Source organism: Aethina tumida, chromosome 5, assembly GCF_024364675.1.
Source record: "Aethina tumida isolate Nest 87 chromosome 5, icAetTumi1.1, whole genome shotgun sequence".
In the NCBI taxonomy this organism is placed as follows: Eukaryota; Metazoa; Arthropoda; class Insecta; order Coleoptera; family Nitidulidae; genus Aethina; species Aethina tumida.
The window spans coordinates 19,911,856-19,932,183 of record NC_065439.1 but is presented as its reverse complement, the minus strand read 5'-3'; the positions used below and the strand labels follow the sequence as shown (position 1 = coordinate 19,932,183).

General features: G+C 32.1%; 3 protein-coding genes and 1 pseudogene across 4 annotated transcripts in view; 1 reads left to right on the top strand and 3 right to left on the bottom strand.

Annotated features, from left to right (window-relative positions):
* Window positions 1-12,003, bottom strand: part of LOC109595475 (uncharacterized) — a 142,262-nt gene extending 130,259 nt beyond the window's left edge. The window contains exon 1 of the mRNA XM_049968005.1: window positions 11,793-12,003. The gene's annotated coding sequence lies outside the window, so the exon portion shown is untranslated. The remainder of the gene's footprint in view (window positions 1-11,792) is intronic.
* LOC109595473 (pescadillo homolog) lies at window positions 3,980-12,193 on the bottom strand (annotated as a pseudogene).
* Window positions 12,194-12,821: 628 nt separating this feature from the next.
* LOC109595505 (uncharacterized) lies at window positions 12,822-20,073 on the top strand. Of its 2 annotated transcripts, XM_020010872.2 has the most exons (11): window positions 12,822-13,472; window positions 13,528-13,945; window positions 14,093-14,390; window positions 14,442-14,530; window positions 14,603-14,617; window positions 14,934-15,203; window positions 18,398-18,600; window positions 18,658-18,871; window positions 18,926-19,067; window positions 19,125-19,409; window positions 19,464-20,073. In XM_020010872.2, the coding sequence occupies exons 1-11, from the start codon at window positions 12,913-12,915 to the stop codon at window positions 19,637-19,639; spliced, it is 2,670 nt and encodes an 889-aa protein (XP_019866431.2). In that variant the 5' UTR covers window positions 12,822-12,912; the 3' UTR covers window positions 19,640-20,073. The 2 variants fall into 2 exon arrangements, with proteins under 2 accessions (XP_019866431.2, XP_049823486.1); XM_049967529.1 differs by lacking the exon at window positions 14,603-14,617 and having other exon boundaries at window positions 12,823-13,472.
* Window positions 15,220-18,347, bottom strand: LOC126265596 (DNA ligase 4). Its single transcript, XM_049967530.1, has one exon. The coding sequence runs from the start codon at window positions 17,852-17,854 to the stop codon at window positions 15,281-15,283; it is 2,574 nt and encodes an 857-aa protein (XP_049823487.1). The 5' UTR covers window positions 17,855-18,347; the 3' UTR covers window positions 15,220-15,280.
* Window positions 20,074-20,328: the final 255 nt, after the last annotated feature.

The following is a 20,328-nucleotide window of genomic DNA, read 5'->3' as shown; positions in this document are numbered from 1 at the left end:
AAATCTAATTTATTTATTAGATTCTTTATTTAATTAATTTTTGTAATTTTATTTATATATTTTATTTATATTACTTATAACTATATGCCAATAAGACATTTAATAAGTTTAGTATTATAATAACAGTGTTATATTTTAAACTGTTCTATTATTTATTAACAATAAGTCAGTTTATTTCAAATGATTGATTTAATAGAATTTTAAGAAATATTTTTAAATAAAATTACTTATTTTGGTTAAGAAAAAATATATTTTGTAGAATACTGTAATATACTATTTTATTATTTATTAACAATACGTTAGTTTATATAAAATGATTGATTTAATAGAATTTTAAGAAATATTTCGAAATAAAATTACTTTTTTTGGTTTAGAAAAAATATATTTTGTAGAATACTGTAATATACTATTTTATTATTTATTAACAATATGTTGATGATTGATTTAATAGAATTTTAAGAAATATTTCGAAATAAAATTACTTTTTTTGATTTAGTAAAAATATATTTTGTAGAATACTGTAATATACTATTTTATTATTTATTAACAATATGTAAGTTTATTTAAAATGATTGATTTAATAGAATTTTAAGAAATATTTCGAAATAAAATTATTTTTTTTGGTTTAGAAAAAATATATTTTCTAGATTACTGTAATATACTATTTTATTATTTATTAACAAGATGTAAGTTTATTTAAAATGATTGATTTAATAGAATTTTAATAAATATTTCGAAATAAAATTATTTTTTTTGGTTTAGAAAAAATATATTTTGTAGAATACTGTAATATACTATTTTATTATTTATTAACAATATGTAAGTTTATTTAAAATGATTGATTTAATAGAATTTTAAGAAATATTTCGAAATAAAATTACTTTTTTTGGTTTAGAAAAAATATATTTTGTAGAATACTGTAATATACTATTTTATTATTTATTAACAATATGTAAGTTTATTTAAAATGATTGATTTAATAGAATTTTAAGAAATATTTCGAAATAAAATTACTTATTTTGGTTAAGAAAAAATATATTTTGTAGAATTAAATAAATTAATTAAATATTCGTTAATTTGTTAGATCCTTAGATAATTTTTATTTGATTAAAATTTATATTTTTTTGCATATTTTATTTATATTACTTATAACTATGTGCCAATTTCACAGTTTATCAATTTACAGCGTAATTATTTTAAACTCTTCTATTATTTATTAATATTATGTAAACAAATAGCTAATAATAAATAATATATATATATATAACAAATTCCATCAAAATGATCAAGAGTTTAATTTATTTATTAGCTCCTTGGATAATTTTTACATTTTATCAATTTGTGTATATAATAACAATGTTTAAAAAATGGATATATTTTTAATCTATTTAATTCTATAATTTTTTCACTTATTTATTAGATTCATAAATAATTTTTATATTATTTTAATCAAGTTAAAAGTTTCAACAACAGAATTAAATCGACATTAATTTATATTTCAAACGATTTTAATATTTATTTATAATTTTATATAAATATCACATTCTGTCAATTTGTAACAATTTTTTAAAATTATGTTTAATATTTGCATCAAGTTTTATAGATATATTGAGGTACAAATTTCTAAAAGTTTTAATTTTAGAAAATCTTTATATTTTAAACTAATTCCATAAATTCGTCCTTTTTAAACTAAAAAAAGTGTTGTTAAATTATTACATAATTAATATTTTAAATATTTTAGTATTATTAATAATAATAAAACTTATTTAAAATGGCAGATTTAATGAAGTATTAAGAAACATTTCAAAACATTTTTTTAGTTTCATACAATTTTTCGAGTATAATAAAATTTTAATTTATTGTTAATGGTATTTTTTATGTAAGTAATTTCATTATTTCAATTTATTCCTTTAATAACACGTAGGTTCATTTTATTCTCAGATTTAACTAAACAATTGCCCAAGCCTGCAAAATACTTTTTTATAAATAAATTGGAAATCTCCACATGTGATTTTGACATTTTTCGTCCTGAAATTTAAGTCGGCCGTCAATTTAATATCGTGTGGTCCATAAAACGCGACAACAAAAAAGCAATGTTTACGATTATGTGAGGCACTTCTCTAAAATTTATCGACCGAAAAATTGCGATGAAACCCGAGAAATTTTTACGAAAGAGCCGGATTATATAAATCGTAGAAATATTTAAATGAATTTTCTTGAAATCATTCACGCAACCTGTTACTGTTACAAAGTAACCAATTAGTTTTATTTAAAATTTTAATTATTGCCTCCCACTTGTCAGCAAACCTACAACGTAAAGTGTGCACGCCTGGGCGTCACTTTTATAATGTCAAAATTGATAGAGGTCAATTTTTTTACAAAGAGCGACGGCATTTTCATATGTTAACAATAGTATTTAGTGTGTCGATTCATTTGTTGTAATCGTCTATTGCTGCAATACAAGTCAATTTTGTGGGGCCCAAATGAAAAACAACAAATCCAAACCAAGTCCCACAATTCGACAACGAAACAGTAATTGTAATTGTTACAAAAAATCTTTAAAAAAATATAGTTTTTCTAAAAAAATTAAAAATTAGCATAATTCGATGTCTCGACGTCATAATTTCGGACAACATGAACTGTATGTGGTCGTGCATTATCCTGCATTAAAAAAAAATAAGGTCCTATAAAAGGGGCATATGGCAGGATTGAGGTTCCCATTATTTATCACCAACAAGTCGTTAAGTGTTGTTAAAGAAATGCCTCCCCACACCATAATTAAACCTCCACCAAATAAAGTGGTATTTACTAAGTTACAATGAGCATACTGAGATTGCCGTTATACATTGACAATTAGCCCAAATAAAAAAAACAACAAACCAAGTCCCACAATTCGACAATGAAACAGTAAATTAATCGCCGTAATTAAACAATTTTGTTCAAACAATCGAAACGAACACCGTTACATTGTTTGTTGCGGGTTCGTAATTAAAAATGAAAATAGAGTCATTTAACTAAGCAGTTAATACACACGCGAAATACGAATTGTCGGTTATTGTGCCAAATTTAGTCAATAATGTGACATTGAATCGCGAAGGTGTGAATACAAAGTGTGTACACATGTTCAAGATACGGTTTCCTGATTTGAGTAATAAGGTAAAGGTCGCTTGTGTGCAAACACGACGTTTTTTTTTTTCCTTTGCTTGTCGTTGCACCGTCGCAGATTGAAATGTTAATACGAGATTTTTTTTTTTTAATTATTATCGTTATTATTGGTGTTATGATATTGTTGTATTGGCGCAACCGTGTCGCGCCTCAAAACCCGAGACATTAGCAATTTCGATTGCCGGAAACGAATGTTGGATGTCAAAATCGGGGACGCGTGTCAGGAACACGGTGATTTATCGTTACTGAAGGGATTTTGTAATTAATTGCTCATTTGTAATATAATTAGCCGTGTTTTTTTTGTGTTGTGTTATTTCTTCGTGTTAAAACATTAATCAAATTTGTAAGATTCACAAAAGGAAGATGAGAAGAAGAAGGATTTGCTGTCCTGGCTCATGATTTTTTAATTAATTTGTATCTTATAGTTAAAACATTTTGATATAAAAGATGTAATAATAATAACAATAATAAAATTTATATCAATTTTTTACAGTAATACTGTTTTAAGAAATTAACGCAGCACACTAATAATAATTGATTTTTATTAACATTTTCTGAAATCGGTGGAAAAAAAATAAAAAGTTTTTACTTCGTATATTTATTTAAAGGTATGTTTTTATTTATAATGGTTACAACAAAATTTGACTGATTTGATGAAAATTAGGAGTATTTCCACCTCTACTACGAATAACAGCCTCACATCTTCTGTTCATACTCAAAATCTGAGTTAGAATTCCATTTTGTTCTAAATTCCAAATTTCGAATAGAAGATGCTCTGCACCTTCTAGATCATTCAGACGTTTAGAATGGTCCATTAAACCTTCTTTGATCCAGCAGCTTCTTCCTCCTCTTCATCTTCCTCACTTTCACCTTCTTCATCATCCTCACCTTCATTTTCGTCATCTTCATCCTCTTCATCATCATCACCTTCTCCATTCACCTCCTGCTCATCCTTCTTATGCATCTGTTCCAAAAGAGGAGGATCCAACAATGCCCTCTCCTCTGGTGGAATGTACTGCTGATCTCTGTCCTTATCAATAAATGGTGACAAGTGTGGGGGGAGAATTTCGCCCATAAAATATTTGTTAACTGGCAACAATTCCCTTGCATTAACACAATCAAACACCCCTTGGGGTTGAATGTAGTACCGTGAAATGTAGTGCTTGCTCATTGACTGCCTGTCAACTATCTGGTAATTTTCGTCAAAAGTAGCGTCTACAAAAAGGGTCTTGTCTCAAGAGACTTCACCTCCAAAACAACGAATAATGAATACCAAAGGTTCTCTTGGTACTTCTCTGTTTAAGAATTTTTTGCCTTTAAAAAGTGTTCTCTTGATTTTCTCTTGTCCTTTCTTAAGCTCCTCAATTTTCTCCGGACTTTCTTCAGTGTTGAAGTTGTCTATTTCTACTTCTTCTTCCACTGTTTCATTTAAACTTTTTGACAATGGAAAATTGAGCGCTGCAATTCTTTCAGCCACATACACATTTTCATCAACCAGTGCTTTTTCTGCTTCTGAGGGTGCAGCTAAAGAGAATTTTGGTGGGTAATACAAATTCAACCAATGGTAGAGTCTAAAATTAATAAACCCTAACATAATTGTTTAAAACTCAACAAATGTGTCCACATAATTTTAAAGTCACTTCTGCTCTTTGCTGTGGTTCAAATGCAAAATGATGTGGAACAATCCAAATAATAGTTTCACCCTTAATTTCAGCTTGGAAGTAATACCCTTTAATCGATATAAAAACCTTCCTCAATGCTTTAGCTTCAATGACAGCATGCAAAAATTCCATGGTTAATCTTTGACAAAGTGCAGACTGATCTCTTGGCACATGTTTAAGTGAAGGGAGAGTGCTGAACAAGAAGCACAAAGTGAGACCATCATCTAAGTCTCTCAAAGTATCAATAAATGTTGGATATCTTTCTTTAACTATATGATCCAGCTTAAGTGTAGGATGATTGTTCAAGTATCTGTTCAATTTTTCAAAGTCTCTAGTCGCCCTGGCACGTCCTACTTTCATGTTGAAAATCTTGTAGTCACGAAGCCTCCAAATGATGGATTCATGGGGCAAAAATTGTATGTCTTTGACATGGTACAACGTTTTTATTCCAATGTGGCCCTTCTGTGCTCTCTTCCTGTTACGGGGCTCTCTAGGATGAGCACATTTTTCATTTGGCCATCGAAACATATGAACGCGTCTATCACGTGTGTTCAGGCAAAATCTAGATTCATTTGTAAACAGAACTAGATCCCAATACGTTTAGTTCCAATTGACATGTTCTCTTACAAAATTTAGCCGGACTCTGCGATGATTTTTGAGTAGCAACACGGGGTTGAAAATAATATTCCTTAAATCATTGTCGAATAATTTCAATACTTATTCGAAACTCTAAGTGAGACTGTGAACTTCTTGTAGACTCAAACCGTTGTCTCAAAGTTAAAAATTTCAAAAAACGATCTTAAACAGCAGTTTTTGTTGAATATTGACAACAAGTTACAAAATGGAAATATTGCTTCTCCATTTTTCATTCCCAACAAACCATTGGTAAATCCAAACGACATTTTCTAATTGTTAAGTCACCTAAAAACCCACAAACTTTTTACGAAAAAAAAAAAGTGTACCAAGCTGATCGATATCAGCAACACACAATAAAATTGTGCAACTCTCGATACAGATATGTCCACTCAGATCGTGGCGAGTGAGTGGGTGCGGGACCAATGGCATTCTTTTAATTGTCTCCGTGTGTCTCCCTGTTGAAATCCGATCGAGTGAATAAGTGAACTAGATCCGATTCGGGTCTAATCAGGTTGGATTATGTAATCCGATGGGTTTCGATAATTAATCGCGTTTAATCATTTCGGCCGGCCTAAGGTCAGAATCATTCGAATTCCCAGGTGGTCCGCGAAATGTTGATCGACATTCTTGGAAACAAGAATGCCATTAGGCTATCTAAATTGAACTAATGTGAACACACATTGTCTTAATTCGGAAGCTTCGAGGTTTAACCCCACAACAATTTAACAGTTATTAGCGGGAAAAAAGCATCGTCAATGCGGTGATTCACGGACCTAACGGGTCGGGGATTTCGCAACGTGTCGCCGGTGGAAAGTGACGAACGCGAAAAAAATCACGCCGACCAATAATTGGCGTGTTCACTTTCGTTTCGGTGGATCGTTGGTTGGTCGTTTCGGTGTAGGTCGCAGCGCGGTGAATTGGTCCAAGGTCGGGACATGCAGGGGGCAACGGCTCCGCGGACCCACGCTCGGCCAATTCGCGATTGATCGATCATCGAAAATGTGGGGTTTCGGAAAACCGATGCCGCACCACCCAAAAGCCGTTTCGATAAAGCATCGTTCTAGGAAACGTCGCCCAGGAAGAGCGGTTGCCCCTGAGCGATGAGCCATAACTTTCCCAACAGTTTGTTGGCCGGGAATGGGGAATAAATCAACTAATAATACGTTGCGCACAACATAAAGCAGAGGTGTCCGATTTTTCTCGATATCGCAGATGACGAATGGGTACGTTCGCTCAAAACAGTTTTATTATTTCATACGGCGATTGTTGCACATGACGGCTTATCTATTTGTATCGGTTTTTCTCAGGTACGATGCGTATCGGCTATTTCAAAGTGATTGTCGATTTAACGGTTTCTGACTGTTTATTGCCACAATTCACTGTATCGATAAAAATTCATAACATGTGGGCAGCATCCGAGGTCTGCAAGCACTATTTCATAGTTACAGTTTAAATATTTATTGCATAGATTTTGTTATTTTAATTTTTATACACAAAACACATTTTCACATTTATTATTTAGCATATTTTATTTATGTTTCAACAATTTTTAAAATACCATTAAGAATGACGTTATCAATTAATTTAAAAGCATTAATTTTTAATGTGTAATCTTAAAGAGAATCTACAGAAACATTTACATATTTGTTATTTGCTAAAGTCTTATAATAAATTTGATAAATTAAATTTTCTACTTATTTATTTTAAACATTTATAATCTACAATAAAATCAAAAAATATATTCGTAATATTACTTAAGTTATGAATAAATTAATAAGTTAATTAAACCAATGCATTTTTATTATTTACAATACATTCTCTAAAACATTCCTAGACTTTTTTATTTAAACTTTTATACATATTTTATTTATATGACAAGTATTTGCCAATTTCATAATTTTATGTTTGTTTTTACAGTTTTAACAGTTTCAAGTCAAAAATTTCAACAACAGAATTAAATTGATGTATTATTTAGGTTTTAAACGACTTTAATATTTATTACCAGGTAAACTTGATTGATGATTTAATGAACTCTTAAGAAATATTATTAGTACTATTGGTTGTGTAGATATAGTACTTGGGTGGAATCAGAGAAAGTGCTAAGTAGGGATGGTATTCAAACCGAGGGTGACGGTAGGGGCGACCTGTGAGGGCGGAACATTAAGCTCCGTCAGGGAAGCTGAGTAGAAGTGACTGTTGCTTATAATCCTGTATCTGTTGGTTTAATTACATTGTAAGGCTTTTTGTGTGTTATTTATAATCAGGAAATTTTTTTATAGATTTAGAGCCATGTGTGCTTCGTTAATATTTTGTTGTATTCCCTTTATTCATTATTATATTCCATAAGTTTTCAATAGAATTGGATTTGAGTAGATATAGTATTTGGGTGGAATCAGCGGAAGTGCTAAGTAGGGATGGTATTCAAACCGAGGGTGACGGTAGGGGAGACCTGTGAGGGCGGAACATTAAGCTCCACCAGGGAAGCTGAGTAGAAGTGACTGTTGCTTATAATCCTGTATCTGTTGGTTTAATTACATTGTAAGGACTTCTTGTGTGTTATTTATAACCAGGAAATTTTTTTATAGATTTAGTACCATTTGTGTCTTGTTAATATTTTGTTGTATTCCCTTTGTTCATTATTATATTCCATAAGTTTTCAATAGAATTAGATTTGAGTAGATATAGTATTTGGGTGGAATCAGCTGAAGTGCTAAGTAGGGATGGTATTCAAACCAGGGTGACGGTAGGGGAGACCTGTGAGGGCAGAACTTTAAGCTCGGTCAGGGAAGCTGAGTAGAAGTGACCGTTGCTTATAATCCTGTATCTGTTGGTTTAATTACATTGTAAGAATTTTTTTTGTGTTATTTATAACCAGGAAATTTTTTTTATAGATTTAGAACCATTTGTGCGTTGTTAATATTTTGCTGTATTCTCTTTGTTCATTATTATATTCCATAAGTTTTCAATAGAATTAGATTTGAGTAGATATAGTATTTGGGTGGAATCAGTGCTAAACAGGGATGGTATTCAAACCGAGGGTGACGGTAGGGGAGACCTGTGAGGGCGGAACATTAAGTTCCACCAGGGAAGCTGAGTAGAAGTGACTGTTGCTTATAATTATTTATAACCAGGAAATTTTGTTATCAATTTGGAACCATTTGACCCTTGCTAATATTTTGTTGTATTCCCTTTCTTCGTTATTATATTCCATAAGTTTTTAATAGTAGTTAATAATAGTTTTACAACAATCCAGAACCACAACATAACTTTTATTTAGATCAGATCCTGTTGCTCCAAAGTCCTTTACGCCAAAATTCTGGAGGATAATTAATATATTTTTGTGTAAACTTTTTGTTCAAATTTTCTTGAAACACCTTGTCTAATCCAGAGACAAATTCAACGATCACTTTAATCTGTAAAAAGTACAAACTTCTTTTCCTACATCCATTTCAATATTACTAATGTTGCTAATGCTACTAACATTGGAATGATACAAGGTTCTGTACCATGTGACCAGCTACTAGCGAGGAAGACGATGTAGGGTTCCTACTAGCTACCAATCGTGAATATCGGTTTTCATTTCCTGCAGTTTTCCTTGATTAACAACTTCTTGATTCTTTTGATTCTTTGATACTATTGCAACATACCAGCGATTTCGATCTGATTAAAACTAGATTCCCACATCCTAATTTTAACAAATACTCCAAAATACAAACTAAATACACGTTGTATTGACTTCTTTAAAAACGTTTAAAGATTTTCTTGTGTCGAATTTCATAAAAATTTACTGACTATACAACAATTAATATACAATTTTAATAAAATCTCAAGTTTTTGCACATGAGTTTACTTTACCTTTGGAGATGTTAATATAACAACCATAATAACATTAGTGCTTGCAAAGGAAAATAGTCAAAGATTAAATATTTAGCCACATCCAAGATTTTATTGCTTCGAGGAATTATTCGTAACAAAACACCGGACACTTAATTGTTAAAAACAGTGCGTGACACGCAAAATTAAAAAGGTGTTCAATTCCAACTTAACATAATCTTATTTGTTGTTTTTTTTATTAATATAGAGTAGGCGTTTCAAGAATTCGAGCTAAAGAACAACAGGACAAAACCTACTTGCAGAATGGCTAATGGTATTGGAATTTAAATAATATCAAGATAATCATACATTTTAATTTTATTTAGGAATACGACACCTCTACGCAACGTACATGTATAAATAGATTAATTACTTCAAGGAATTCAACCTTAAAATTCATTTGTGCCACTGTGGACGTGCTAAAATAATTTCTGGGTTGATATTCGCTTAACACGAATTTCCTTGCCAAGAAAAATCTAATGTTTTGTAATTTGTACGCGACACAATTGCACTAACAACCATTAAAACCCATTTACAAAGACTTAATAATAATATGCCGCATTAGTCAAAACTATCTTTAGAATTGTTCCGAAGATTGCATCAAAAGTGTTACACATTTTTCAAGTGAGTTAACTGAAACAGGACACTTAAAGTAATGAAGTATACATTAAGTAGTTATTGTTTAGATTGTGGAGTTATTGTTAATTTGGAAGGAATGAAACATTGAACTTAGATGACTTGGGATAAAAAAGGGTAGTTCAGTGCTAGTATACGAGGAATAGCCCTTTTTAACTTCAATGGAAGTTAAATTTCAAAAAATAATGAACAACCAAACACACACACACAAAATTTCAAAAACATTGAAAGGCTGCTCCACATTTCCTGCGGTTACCTCATCACTAAGCAATCCCATGTTACACCTGGGATAAATCCGACATAAATAACAAACTAAAAAACCGACTGCCCTTGTGTTTAATTTTTAAAAAAGGCGATAAAATAAATCCGCCTCATTACCCTTTCAAATCGGCATACTCGTGTAACTCGCACGCACTGACTGCCATAAACACAATAAATGTCATAATTCTGCATAATGTTGCATTCGGTTTTCCTCATTAGCGCTAATTTATCGGGATCCGTGGCCAAAAGTGCCAACAATGTTGTTGAATGAACGAAAACACGGAGCGGACCTAAGCCTGGATTATTGTTACTTGTAAATTTTTACAAGCGGTCCAATAAATTTTTGCATGTACAACACGAGTGGTTGACGTTTATTTAATGCGCCTTTAAATAAGGATTTGGTTGGTTCTCGCGTCGGATTTGGAACGTTTGTTTATTCGATAAACAATGATGGCACTTTTTTCCGTTACATTAATATCTGTTGTTGACTTTGAGCACAGAAATGGGGCTGCAACTGGTAAAGGTTTATTCAAATTTTGTTATGAAAACCGTGTATTAAAAACATACTTTCTATTTTAGACGTTAAATAACCACCACACGGAGGTTTTTTCGAATTTTTTTCCCAACACATATGCATGCAGTTAGTAGATCGTGGGCGCACGAATCAAATTTCTCTACATAATCCACGTCCTGGTGGGTGTTGATATGTTTATATATGGCGAATAACTGTTTGAACTAAACATGCATTACTAAATATATGATTAATTGGTACCTATTCTCGGATATAACATAAACATTAGAGAACGTGATGTCTCTAAATGTCACATATTTATCAAACGGAAGAAAGATTTCGGTCTTGTTTCTGGTGCGTGTTGTTCAATTTAGATCTACATGCGATACATTGGGGGTTTTCATGTTGTTGTAGTGTTGTTCACCATTATTTTATATGACAGCGTCCAGATACAAGGATTATTTTAATTCATAAATATGTTCAATATGTTGCTTCAGAACTACAATAGATGCTTATCATTTTTTGCTGGATTAAACTCAAGTGTGTTGTTCAATTTAGATGTACAAGTGATAAATGTGATTTTTATGTATATCTATATTTGTTTTTAATGCAGATTGCTTAAATCCTGCTCGTCATTGTTGTCATAAGAGCCAGCATACTTTTATTATTTATGTTATTTGTATTATTCCAGTACTTTCATTGACGACTTGAGGAATTTAAGCAAATCATTATTTCAATTTTATTTTTAATGGACATTTACTCAATTTGCATTATGCGAATCTTAATTTTGAAGATAACTTTTGGCAGTAACACGAGCCATGTGCATCCGTGCCCCTTTTGCAAGCCCCCGATTAAAAATAAATTTCCTTCGCCCAAGAACAATGTTCCGAAGTGACAGCTGCGAAACTTCACACTTGCGTTACATAAAATTTAAATGTGTTCGCCATATAAGGTCAGCCGGCTTATGAATATTATCCAATCTCTTGGCAGGCCGCCGTGCACGAACAACAAATAAACAAACCTCCACCGTACCCCCGAAAACCACTCACCTTCAAAAGCGACTTTTCGTTTCGAAATAAATAAAACAACCCACAAAACTCAAGATCACATTTTTCCAATGGACCCCTTCGGCCCGACGCCGCCGTCCAAACGTGGCGGTGGCTTTCGTAGTCGGCCCACGTTACGGGTGGCGGACGGGAATCCCCGGCCGGAAAACTCGATGAAAATTCGCCGTGGATCGTTGCAGATGGTTTTCAGCAGGCACACGCGACGAACTGCGTTGAACTTTCGCGTAGAGCGGATCTAAGACTAAGCGGCGGGCGAGAGAACTTGCGGCAGGTAAGTCAGTCACCCAGCCAAAGACAAAAACTAGTTGTGCGGCGGCCGCACTATCGCACGGGCTTGCGACAAGAGTGGGTTTTTGGTCTTGCTCAATTTTGGTTTTGGTCATCGTTTTTTATTCGGCCAAATGGTTTTCGATTTGACCCGAGGAACACGACAATGAGTTTTGCGTGTTCGAAAATCATTAGGGGGACAACAATACTCTAAAAAGGAATTAATCATTGTAATTCTCAATATTTACAATTTTTATACGGTAATTAACTTGTTAATGTTAATGTTAAACTTGTTTTTAGCAATATTTTTTATAAAAACCACCTGTGAATTTTAATGAGTAATTAAATATTTAATGAAATTTTACAAATAAATATTTTTATTTAGTATTTAAAACATTTCTATCTCAAAATGATTAATATTTAAAATTTGCGTAATTAAATATAACAACTGTAACTAATTACAAGTAATTTGTCTTTAAAAAAACCATATGAAATATGACATAACGTTTGTCCTTTTATTAGAATTTATTAATAGATTATTTACATTATTGACATCGTATGCAAATCAATATATTTAAAATACTATTTAAAATGCGGCGCACCATCTGCCGGACAATACGAAAACTCCACTTAGAACTTTATACTCCATAACAGATGTTTATAAGATTTCTAACTTGCGTGTACTTTTAAAAGATGTCGCAATCAAAAATCAACTGAATCATCAGATTGTTTACAACTTTGACAGATATCAAAGTACCGTAAAACACTCGAGTGACAACAAATGATCAGTAAAATGTGAAGTGATAAAGGAAATTGAGTCGAAAAGCAAAAACAAATGGTCACAATGCTTCTGAACCTTTACAATTCGTGCATAACCAGGTGTCTCACATGGAGAGTGTTTTTCATTTCTGTATTTGGGTTAGTTTCTGCTTTTAGCGCCCTAAATTACTCTTTTGAAATATTACCAATTGGAGGATCAACTTTTGAAACGTGTTTCTTCACTGTGTGGCTTATTTCTTCAGTGGTTCACACAATTTTGCTGTACAAAGTCATACTGGATTATCCCAAAGATTTTGAATTGTTTAGAGAACAAAAAAAGATTAAGACCACTAATCTTGAACCAAATCCGGAGGCTGTAAAAAAATTAGCGGAAGATATTGATAAATATTTTATAAAGAAATGGTACCAATACATCAGTGAAAACAATGAATTTACTTTGGAAAGTAATATTGTACTTGAGGAAGTGTTGCACAGATTATTTAAAGTACTCATTCATGTCAACAAAAAAGTACTAATTCATGGTATTCTTAATATATACTTAAAACATCTAAAAGAGTTTAGAAGAACGTTAAAACGGAAGGAAAAATATGGTGGACAAATTCAGGATCTCTATAAGTATTATTTTGTAAAATTTAAATTATCTTGTTATTTAACTGTAATTTTATTTTAGGTATTCCCATGTATGTGTAGGATCACAGAAATCTCTCAAGTATTATTTACATCAATTGACCACCAATGTTTTAAATCAGTTCATAAATTGGGAACTGTGGAATTCATTACCCTGCCATGCTTTGGTTGCAATTGTATCAAGAAAATTTACTGCATACATGTTGAATTTATTGTCATGCCCACATTTCCTCAATTATCAATTTATAAAAGTCCTAGGTTCTAAAAGTGTAAAAAATGTACTGGATCTGCCAAAGTATTCAAAAGTTTGTCTTCAAGATTGTTGTTTCAATGATTGCTTAAAACAAGATTATGATCAACAAAATGAAGAGGAGGAAGAGGAAAATCAAGATGTAGTAGACTCAAAACCTGAAAATAAATCAGAATGTGTCACCAAGCCTGAGATTATTTCTGTTGATAAGGTATGTTTTATCTTAATATTTAAAAATAATTATCAGACAACTCTGTTTATGTATTTTTAAAATTTGTGTTTAAAAACAATTTAAGTTTACAATAAATGATACTTGAAACTGTTACTCAGCCATGTTCCTTATAAAATATATTTACAGCCTGCAATTAAAAAGTCAGAACCGGTATTAAAAAGCGACCCTGTTAAAATTCACGAACCAAAGGGCACATCAAAAGTCTGGAATGATTCTCAAGATTTAATTTCGGTTTCTTTTGGAATGGATCCATTGAGCTCATTCATGGCTGAAGATAAAGTAAGTTACAAAAATACTGAAGACGTGAAACTAGGGAAGGCTGAAGAATGTCTGGAGTCACCCACTAGTGCTACAAATATGTTCCTTAATGAGGTCAAGCAGATGACATCAATGGAGGGACTCAAGAGCTCAATCAAACCAATAAGTAAGAACACAATTTTTTAATAATACGTTTTTTTTTATTAAAAAATTATAGGTGAGGCAACAGTTAATACATTGAGCAACTTCAAGGATCTTCAAGAAAGTACTGTAAACAATGCCTTAACGAAAATCGGAGATTTTCAGGTGATTTGTCTTTGCTTATTACTTGCTTTTAGTTAATCACATGTACTTCTTTACACGTAAAACACATAACAGAAGCCACATGGTCAGGTAAGATGACAGCATAAAGAGAATTCTCCACACTGCTAATACAAATTTGTAGACCCACTTAGAATTTTTTAGCAAATATGACTGTAGTAGATAGAATGTTATCCCATACAACTTATACCAATAGTAATTGATTAGGATAAATATTTTTTATATATTCTTTAGTTCAGACTCTAAACTTTAGAGGGTGCTTAAAAATATAATATGTCCTGAATCTCCAGTTATAGCTTACAACTAGTTTAACTTCTACAACCCTTAAAAACCGCTTCAGCAAAAAGAAAATTATAAGCAAAACTTCCAACATAGCATCTTCTTCTAGGACGAAGCTGCTGGCGTCGTAGAGGGTTTACTGGACTTCGGAAGGGCGGGATTACGTAAAGGTCTGCGTCTGACTGGGCTACAAGACAACATACAGAACGCGAAGGCGGTGCTCACCAGTACGACTGCGCCCAAACTGAAAACTAAGGCCACCAAACTCGTTCACTCAGATTCGACTGAAAAAACTAGCTCTGGTGACAGCACTGAATCCTGCTGGATAAATCCTTTACAAAGTACAGACACGCCAAATTATGATGGGCAGATTTTGCTGGTGAGAAATTATAGACTTTGCTATTGTTATACTGTATTTGGTAAAAATGTTACAGAGTAAACTAATCACAATAGAAATTAAATATATAAAAAATCCGGAGTCGTTACGTCTACAGACGTGTAACCTTTACGTTCTAGCCAGTCACGAACTTTTTCTGTTCGTTCTTCGCTATAACAAATAATTAAGTTAACGTCAGAAGTAACAGTTGTACTTACTGTTCCCCTATAATATCTTAGTTGGACCTCATCAAGGAATGTATTTAAAATAACTTTAGATCCGGAATTGTTGATTTCTTCAAATTTATCGAAGTAAACATTATACTTCTGCATTTTGAATCGTTCTTCTAACAAATCACTATATAAACCATTTGCATTGAGATCTGTTTTAATTTTCTTAACATTTCTAAAACATTGGTTTAAAGAATCCTCAGTGGCGTCCTCCACATAACCATCCCCACAGACATCCACTTTATCACACAATTTATTTTTGTAGTTGAAACCAACTCCTAGAACTTCTTCAGGTTCATAGCTAAGCAGTGCTTTATTCTCAATTATTCTTAAAAGCCAATCAACGTGAATCAAGTCGTATTTAACATCTGGATTAAATTTGACATTCTTAAATTTTTCATTTAATTGACCCACTATAACAATGTCTACTTTTTCATCCAATCTGTAACTAATTTTGCCTCCAACATGAGCAACTAGATCTTCAATGAAGTCCTTAGATTTTTCTTCTGTGCCATTTAATACATGAATTGTGTAATTTTTTAATATGTCCAGTCTTTCTCCCAAATCCTCCATTTTTGGCATAATCAATCTGGCTCTTTTAAGGTTTATTCTCGGTTTTTGAGTAAGTATTTCCTGCAGAGTGATGTGTCTTTTATTTAACTTTATTACGGGCTTGTGCTGTTGGCTTAGATCGAGTAAATCGTTTATATCCATACATTCGTGTACAGGTTTATCACTTCTTATTTGGAGAATCCTTGGAAACCTTAAAGTGTATGGAGTTTTAACGCTATTATCTGCGGTCCTGATTAATTCAGTCGCCCTAACAACAAATACGACAGTTTTTTCCGGATCTATCCAATACTGCGGTGTGTCTTTGCCAAACATATACCGACCGTTATTCTTAGATTCAAATTCTTCGAAAGGGTGTCCTTCGTTTTTCAATTTTTTGTCCAGCATATCCAATTGTTCATATGTTAAACCACTAGAAATTTTAACAAGACATGCATAAGAGTCAGCAGACTTTATTCCTACATAAAATGTATTAAGTTTCTGGGTATCAGAGGAAGTATGTGACCCTCCCATTAATACAAGGTCCATATCATTCATAACATCACTGAAATACTCCATTTTCATTTTGTACCAACCAGCATTTCTTTGTCCACATTTGTATTCAGACATTGGATTCTTTATGATTATGCCTTCCTCCTCATTATCCATAGAGGAGTTCAGAGCATTCACTATTTCTACTTGTGATTTTATTTTATTGAATTTGCTGATTGCTATCACACCAGGTATTTCTTTGACTATTGCATCATTTAGTATCTCCAGTCTTTCTTTTAGTGGTTTAGTTGTTAATACTGTATCATTGACCATAAGAATATCATAGATGACAAAACATGGTTGATATGCACCATTATCTGACAGCTTCTTAACATCTAAAGTCATACCTTTAGATCCATATTCCTCTTTATATTTGTTGTAAAGCATCATTTCCCCATCCAGAATAATTCTGTTTATATCCTCATGGATTACACCTTTTAATTTTGGGGTAAAATTTCCACTATCAAATGTTTCTCCAAAAGTACTTGAGTAATTAAAGGCTTTTCTTGAAAAATACATGAATTTGTTGTTTTCCATGTGCACTTGAAAACGTTCTCCATCAAATTTATTTTCAAGGATGTACTCATTTTCATCTAATATTTCTTTTTTAAATGAATTTTTGTCCAGACGTTTTGATAACATAGGGCGGAAAGCCTCGAAGATGTTTATCTCAATTTCATTGAGTTTAACATTTGGATCAAACAAAATCTCACATACCTTTCTTAGATTGTTGTTTGTCGAATATAAGTTTGATCCATCTGGATGATAGCAATTCAAAATCTTGTCTGCGTCGATTCCAAGTCGCATTTCCCGTAAAATTATTTTTATAATCCACTTTGCATCTTCAGGACTGCACTTTTTGAATAGCCCCAACAAGAGACGGTCTGCTTCAGCATCTGATTCTCTTTGAGTTATATCATCTAGGGTTTTGTTTAATTCATCTATGGTAAGGGTAGATGTGTTGGACCTGATGTATTTTCTTAATACTGTATAGATGATCTCACTGAATTCCTCCCCAACACCTGAATGTTGATATCCTTTAGTCAGCTTATTTTTGTCATTACCTTCAGGAAGTGATAGCATCTTGATTAATATTTTAGAAATCCTAGCTTGTTTCATGTTGTACGTCGACCTGTCCCTGTCCAATTTGGGCACAATCAATCGCATTATCGAGAAGATCAGGTCGAAACGTTCATCCTCAGGTTTCAACAGGACAAGGGATCTGAAGTTTCTCATTTGCTCTTTTATTGCAATGCTTTTCTGCTGCAAGTTTTTTTTGTATTTGATCAACTCGAAAAATTCGCAAAGAGTTTGGAAATTCATTGTTGTTATTGACGTTTTGCAATATAAACATAACCTCAATCGGATCTCTTATATATCTTATTGGAACCAAGGCCTTCTCGATTCAATTCAACTTGTGGACCTTTAAAGGCACATGAAAATACAGGGTGTTCTATAAATGTAAATTGTAAATTTGAGGCATTAAATTGGGATATTTTGTTAAAAAATTGCAACTTTGAACCTGAAAACTTTATTATATTTATTTATATTTATTTTGGAAAATTAAATGAAAATAGAAGGTGTTTTTAAAATAATGCTCAAAATTTGAAAGTAGGTTGAAGACATCCAATAATGAGGAGAAACTATTTTTTATTGCTATCTAAATAATGTTGTTTGTACAAAGTGTTAAAAATTGTTTGTGCAAAATTAAAGTTACTCTATTTATATTCAGCTCAATTCAGAAAAATTTAAATAAAATTTTGTAGAATAAAAATAGTAGTTTTTATGACATTGTATAAAACAATAGAAAATTAATATTATTTTAACACTTTAAAAAGTATAATAATGACTACAATGGTATTTCAGGAAAAAGGTAAACCAGCTGATGATTTTGAAAAATCTGTTGAAGACCATCCGATAATTCCATACATTTCAACGGAAAGTGAAGATAGCCCGGATCCAGAGTACGAGGAGCCAGCAGATTTAGAATCCACAATAGCAAAGTTGCGCTCGTTACTACAGCAGAAATCGTCTGAATCCAATTTATCAACACCTGCAATAAGTCCCATGTAAATACATAAAATATTATGTAAAATTAATTCTAAAAATCAATAACTGATTTACAGGCCGCCAGACGATTTCTGCATGAAAATGTCACAGGACGCAACCGGTGACTTGGAAGTCGACGGGATGGTTCCCAGTTTTTATAAATTGTGTGCCAAAACTGCCACAGGTGTATTCAACAAATCTTTAAACACAATAAAAACGGCCCTTCCTGGCAACACCTCTGACCAATTCTTGAATACCGAAAATTGGAAATTTGAAGCCGTCAAGGAGACTGTAGATTATATTATTTTATTACTTAATCAAAGATGACAGTTAATAAATTTTTAGGATAACGACTTTCTGTTGCGTGTGAAGAAGTTGTTAGCTGAAAGGAAGGAGTTTTGTAAGGTGGACACAGCTTATGAAGCCATTGACTCCCTGGATCCAATAAGCCAGTTAACTGACTCCAACGTGAATGTTCAGTTTGAAGGTTTGCTTATAAACTAGTGGTGTTGTTAATTATACGAACCGTTTTATGTTTTTACAGACGAGCTGGACGAATTTGAGGTAAAACTCCCAGTAACAAAAGCCATAATTGGTATAATTTGCGAGCTGTTGGCCGACACTGAATCGCTTTTAATTCAGGAATCTTTAGTAAAAGCCATAGTTTTATCGTTCGGAAACACCATCGAGAACAGAATAGTTTCCCAAACGGAAAACTTCATTAACAATTTGTGCGCAAACTTATTTAGAATTCCAGAAACAACCATAAATCAAACGTTGGATATGAACTTGGAATCCTACATAAGTGCTATTTTAAGCAGCTTTCCTGGTAATAATATTATTATTCATTGTGTGTGTGTCATAACAATTTGTTACATTTCAGACTACATGGTGATAATATTTTCCCAACAGAACTTGGAAAGAGCAATCAGACTGTTTGTAATGTCATTGCAAACGGAGAAAATCAATGAAGACATATTTTTGCAAATTTTTGAGCTAATATCCATGAAATTAATTGAGGAGAGTCAACTCCCATTGGGGCCTCCTGCTTCTGCATAATTTCTAACATTCCTTTGTTGTGTTTGTTTTTAAAATTGATGTTGGTTTATTGTTTAAGTGCCATATATTTTATATAAAAAGTATTTAGTATTTATCTTCTACAGTCTGTATAACCAAAGAAATATTAATGTCTAGGCTAGAAATGTCCTTGTTATTCACAACAGTGATTCTTTTTAACCAGTTATTATGCTTCATCTATTAGATATTAATAGTACAAAATAGGAATAGAAAATGCATTTTATTGATTGTGTTTTGTATATGTTTACTATTAAATTAAATTTTAATGTGATAACATTGTTGTTGGTGCTGAATTTTTTAATTTTTCTGTTTTATTAATACTTTATTTCAAGTATATGTTGACTGACATTCCTCAATCCATGTATTACTTTGTGATAATTTTACTTTTTTAATAAATTGTTGGTTTATCATCTTAAAATGACTTTCATTTAAACGTTTTTCTCTGTAATACAAGAAAATTATGTTATTAATTAACACAGAGTGGATACAAATCAGACTTCTGAAGATGCTAGCCAAACGTTTGGAAATAATTCCCACAAACGTCGACCAATAAACCCGAACCACTATAGATATAGAAACAATGGTCACTTTACTGCTACTCAATTATCAATTCTAATCATTAATTAACTCTAATTACCCCTGACGTCTAAAGTGCGACACATCCTTGGTAT

Coding starts and splice junctions, on each gene's coding strand:
- LOC109595505 (XM_020010872.2), top strand. CDS start 12,913: ATGGTCACAATGCTTCTGAACCTTTACAATTCGTGCATAACCAGGTGT. Junction 13,473..13,527: donor CAAATTCAGGATCTCTATAA/GTATTATTTTGT, acceptor ATTTTATTTTAG/GTATTCCCATGTATGTGTAG. Junction 19,410..19,463: donor TATTTTAAGCAGCTTTCCTG/GTAATAATATTA, acceptor GTTACATTTCAG/ACTACATGGTGATAATATTT.
- LOC126265596 (XM_049967530.1), bottom strand. CDS start 17,854: ATGAATTTCCAAACTCTTTGCGAATTTTTCGAGTTGATCAAATACAAA.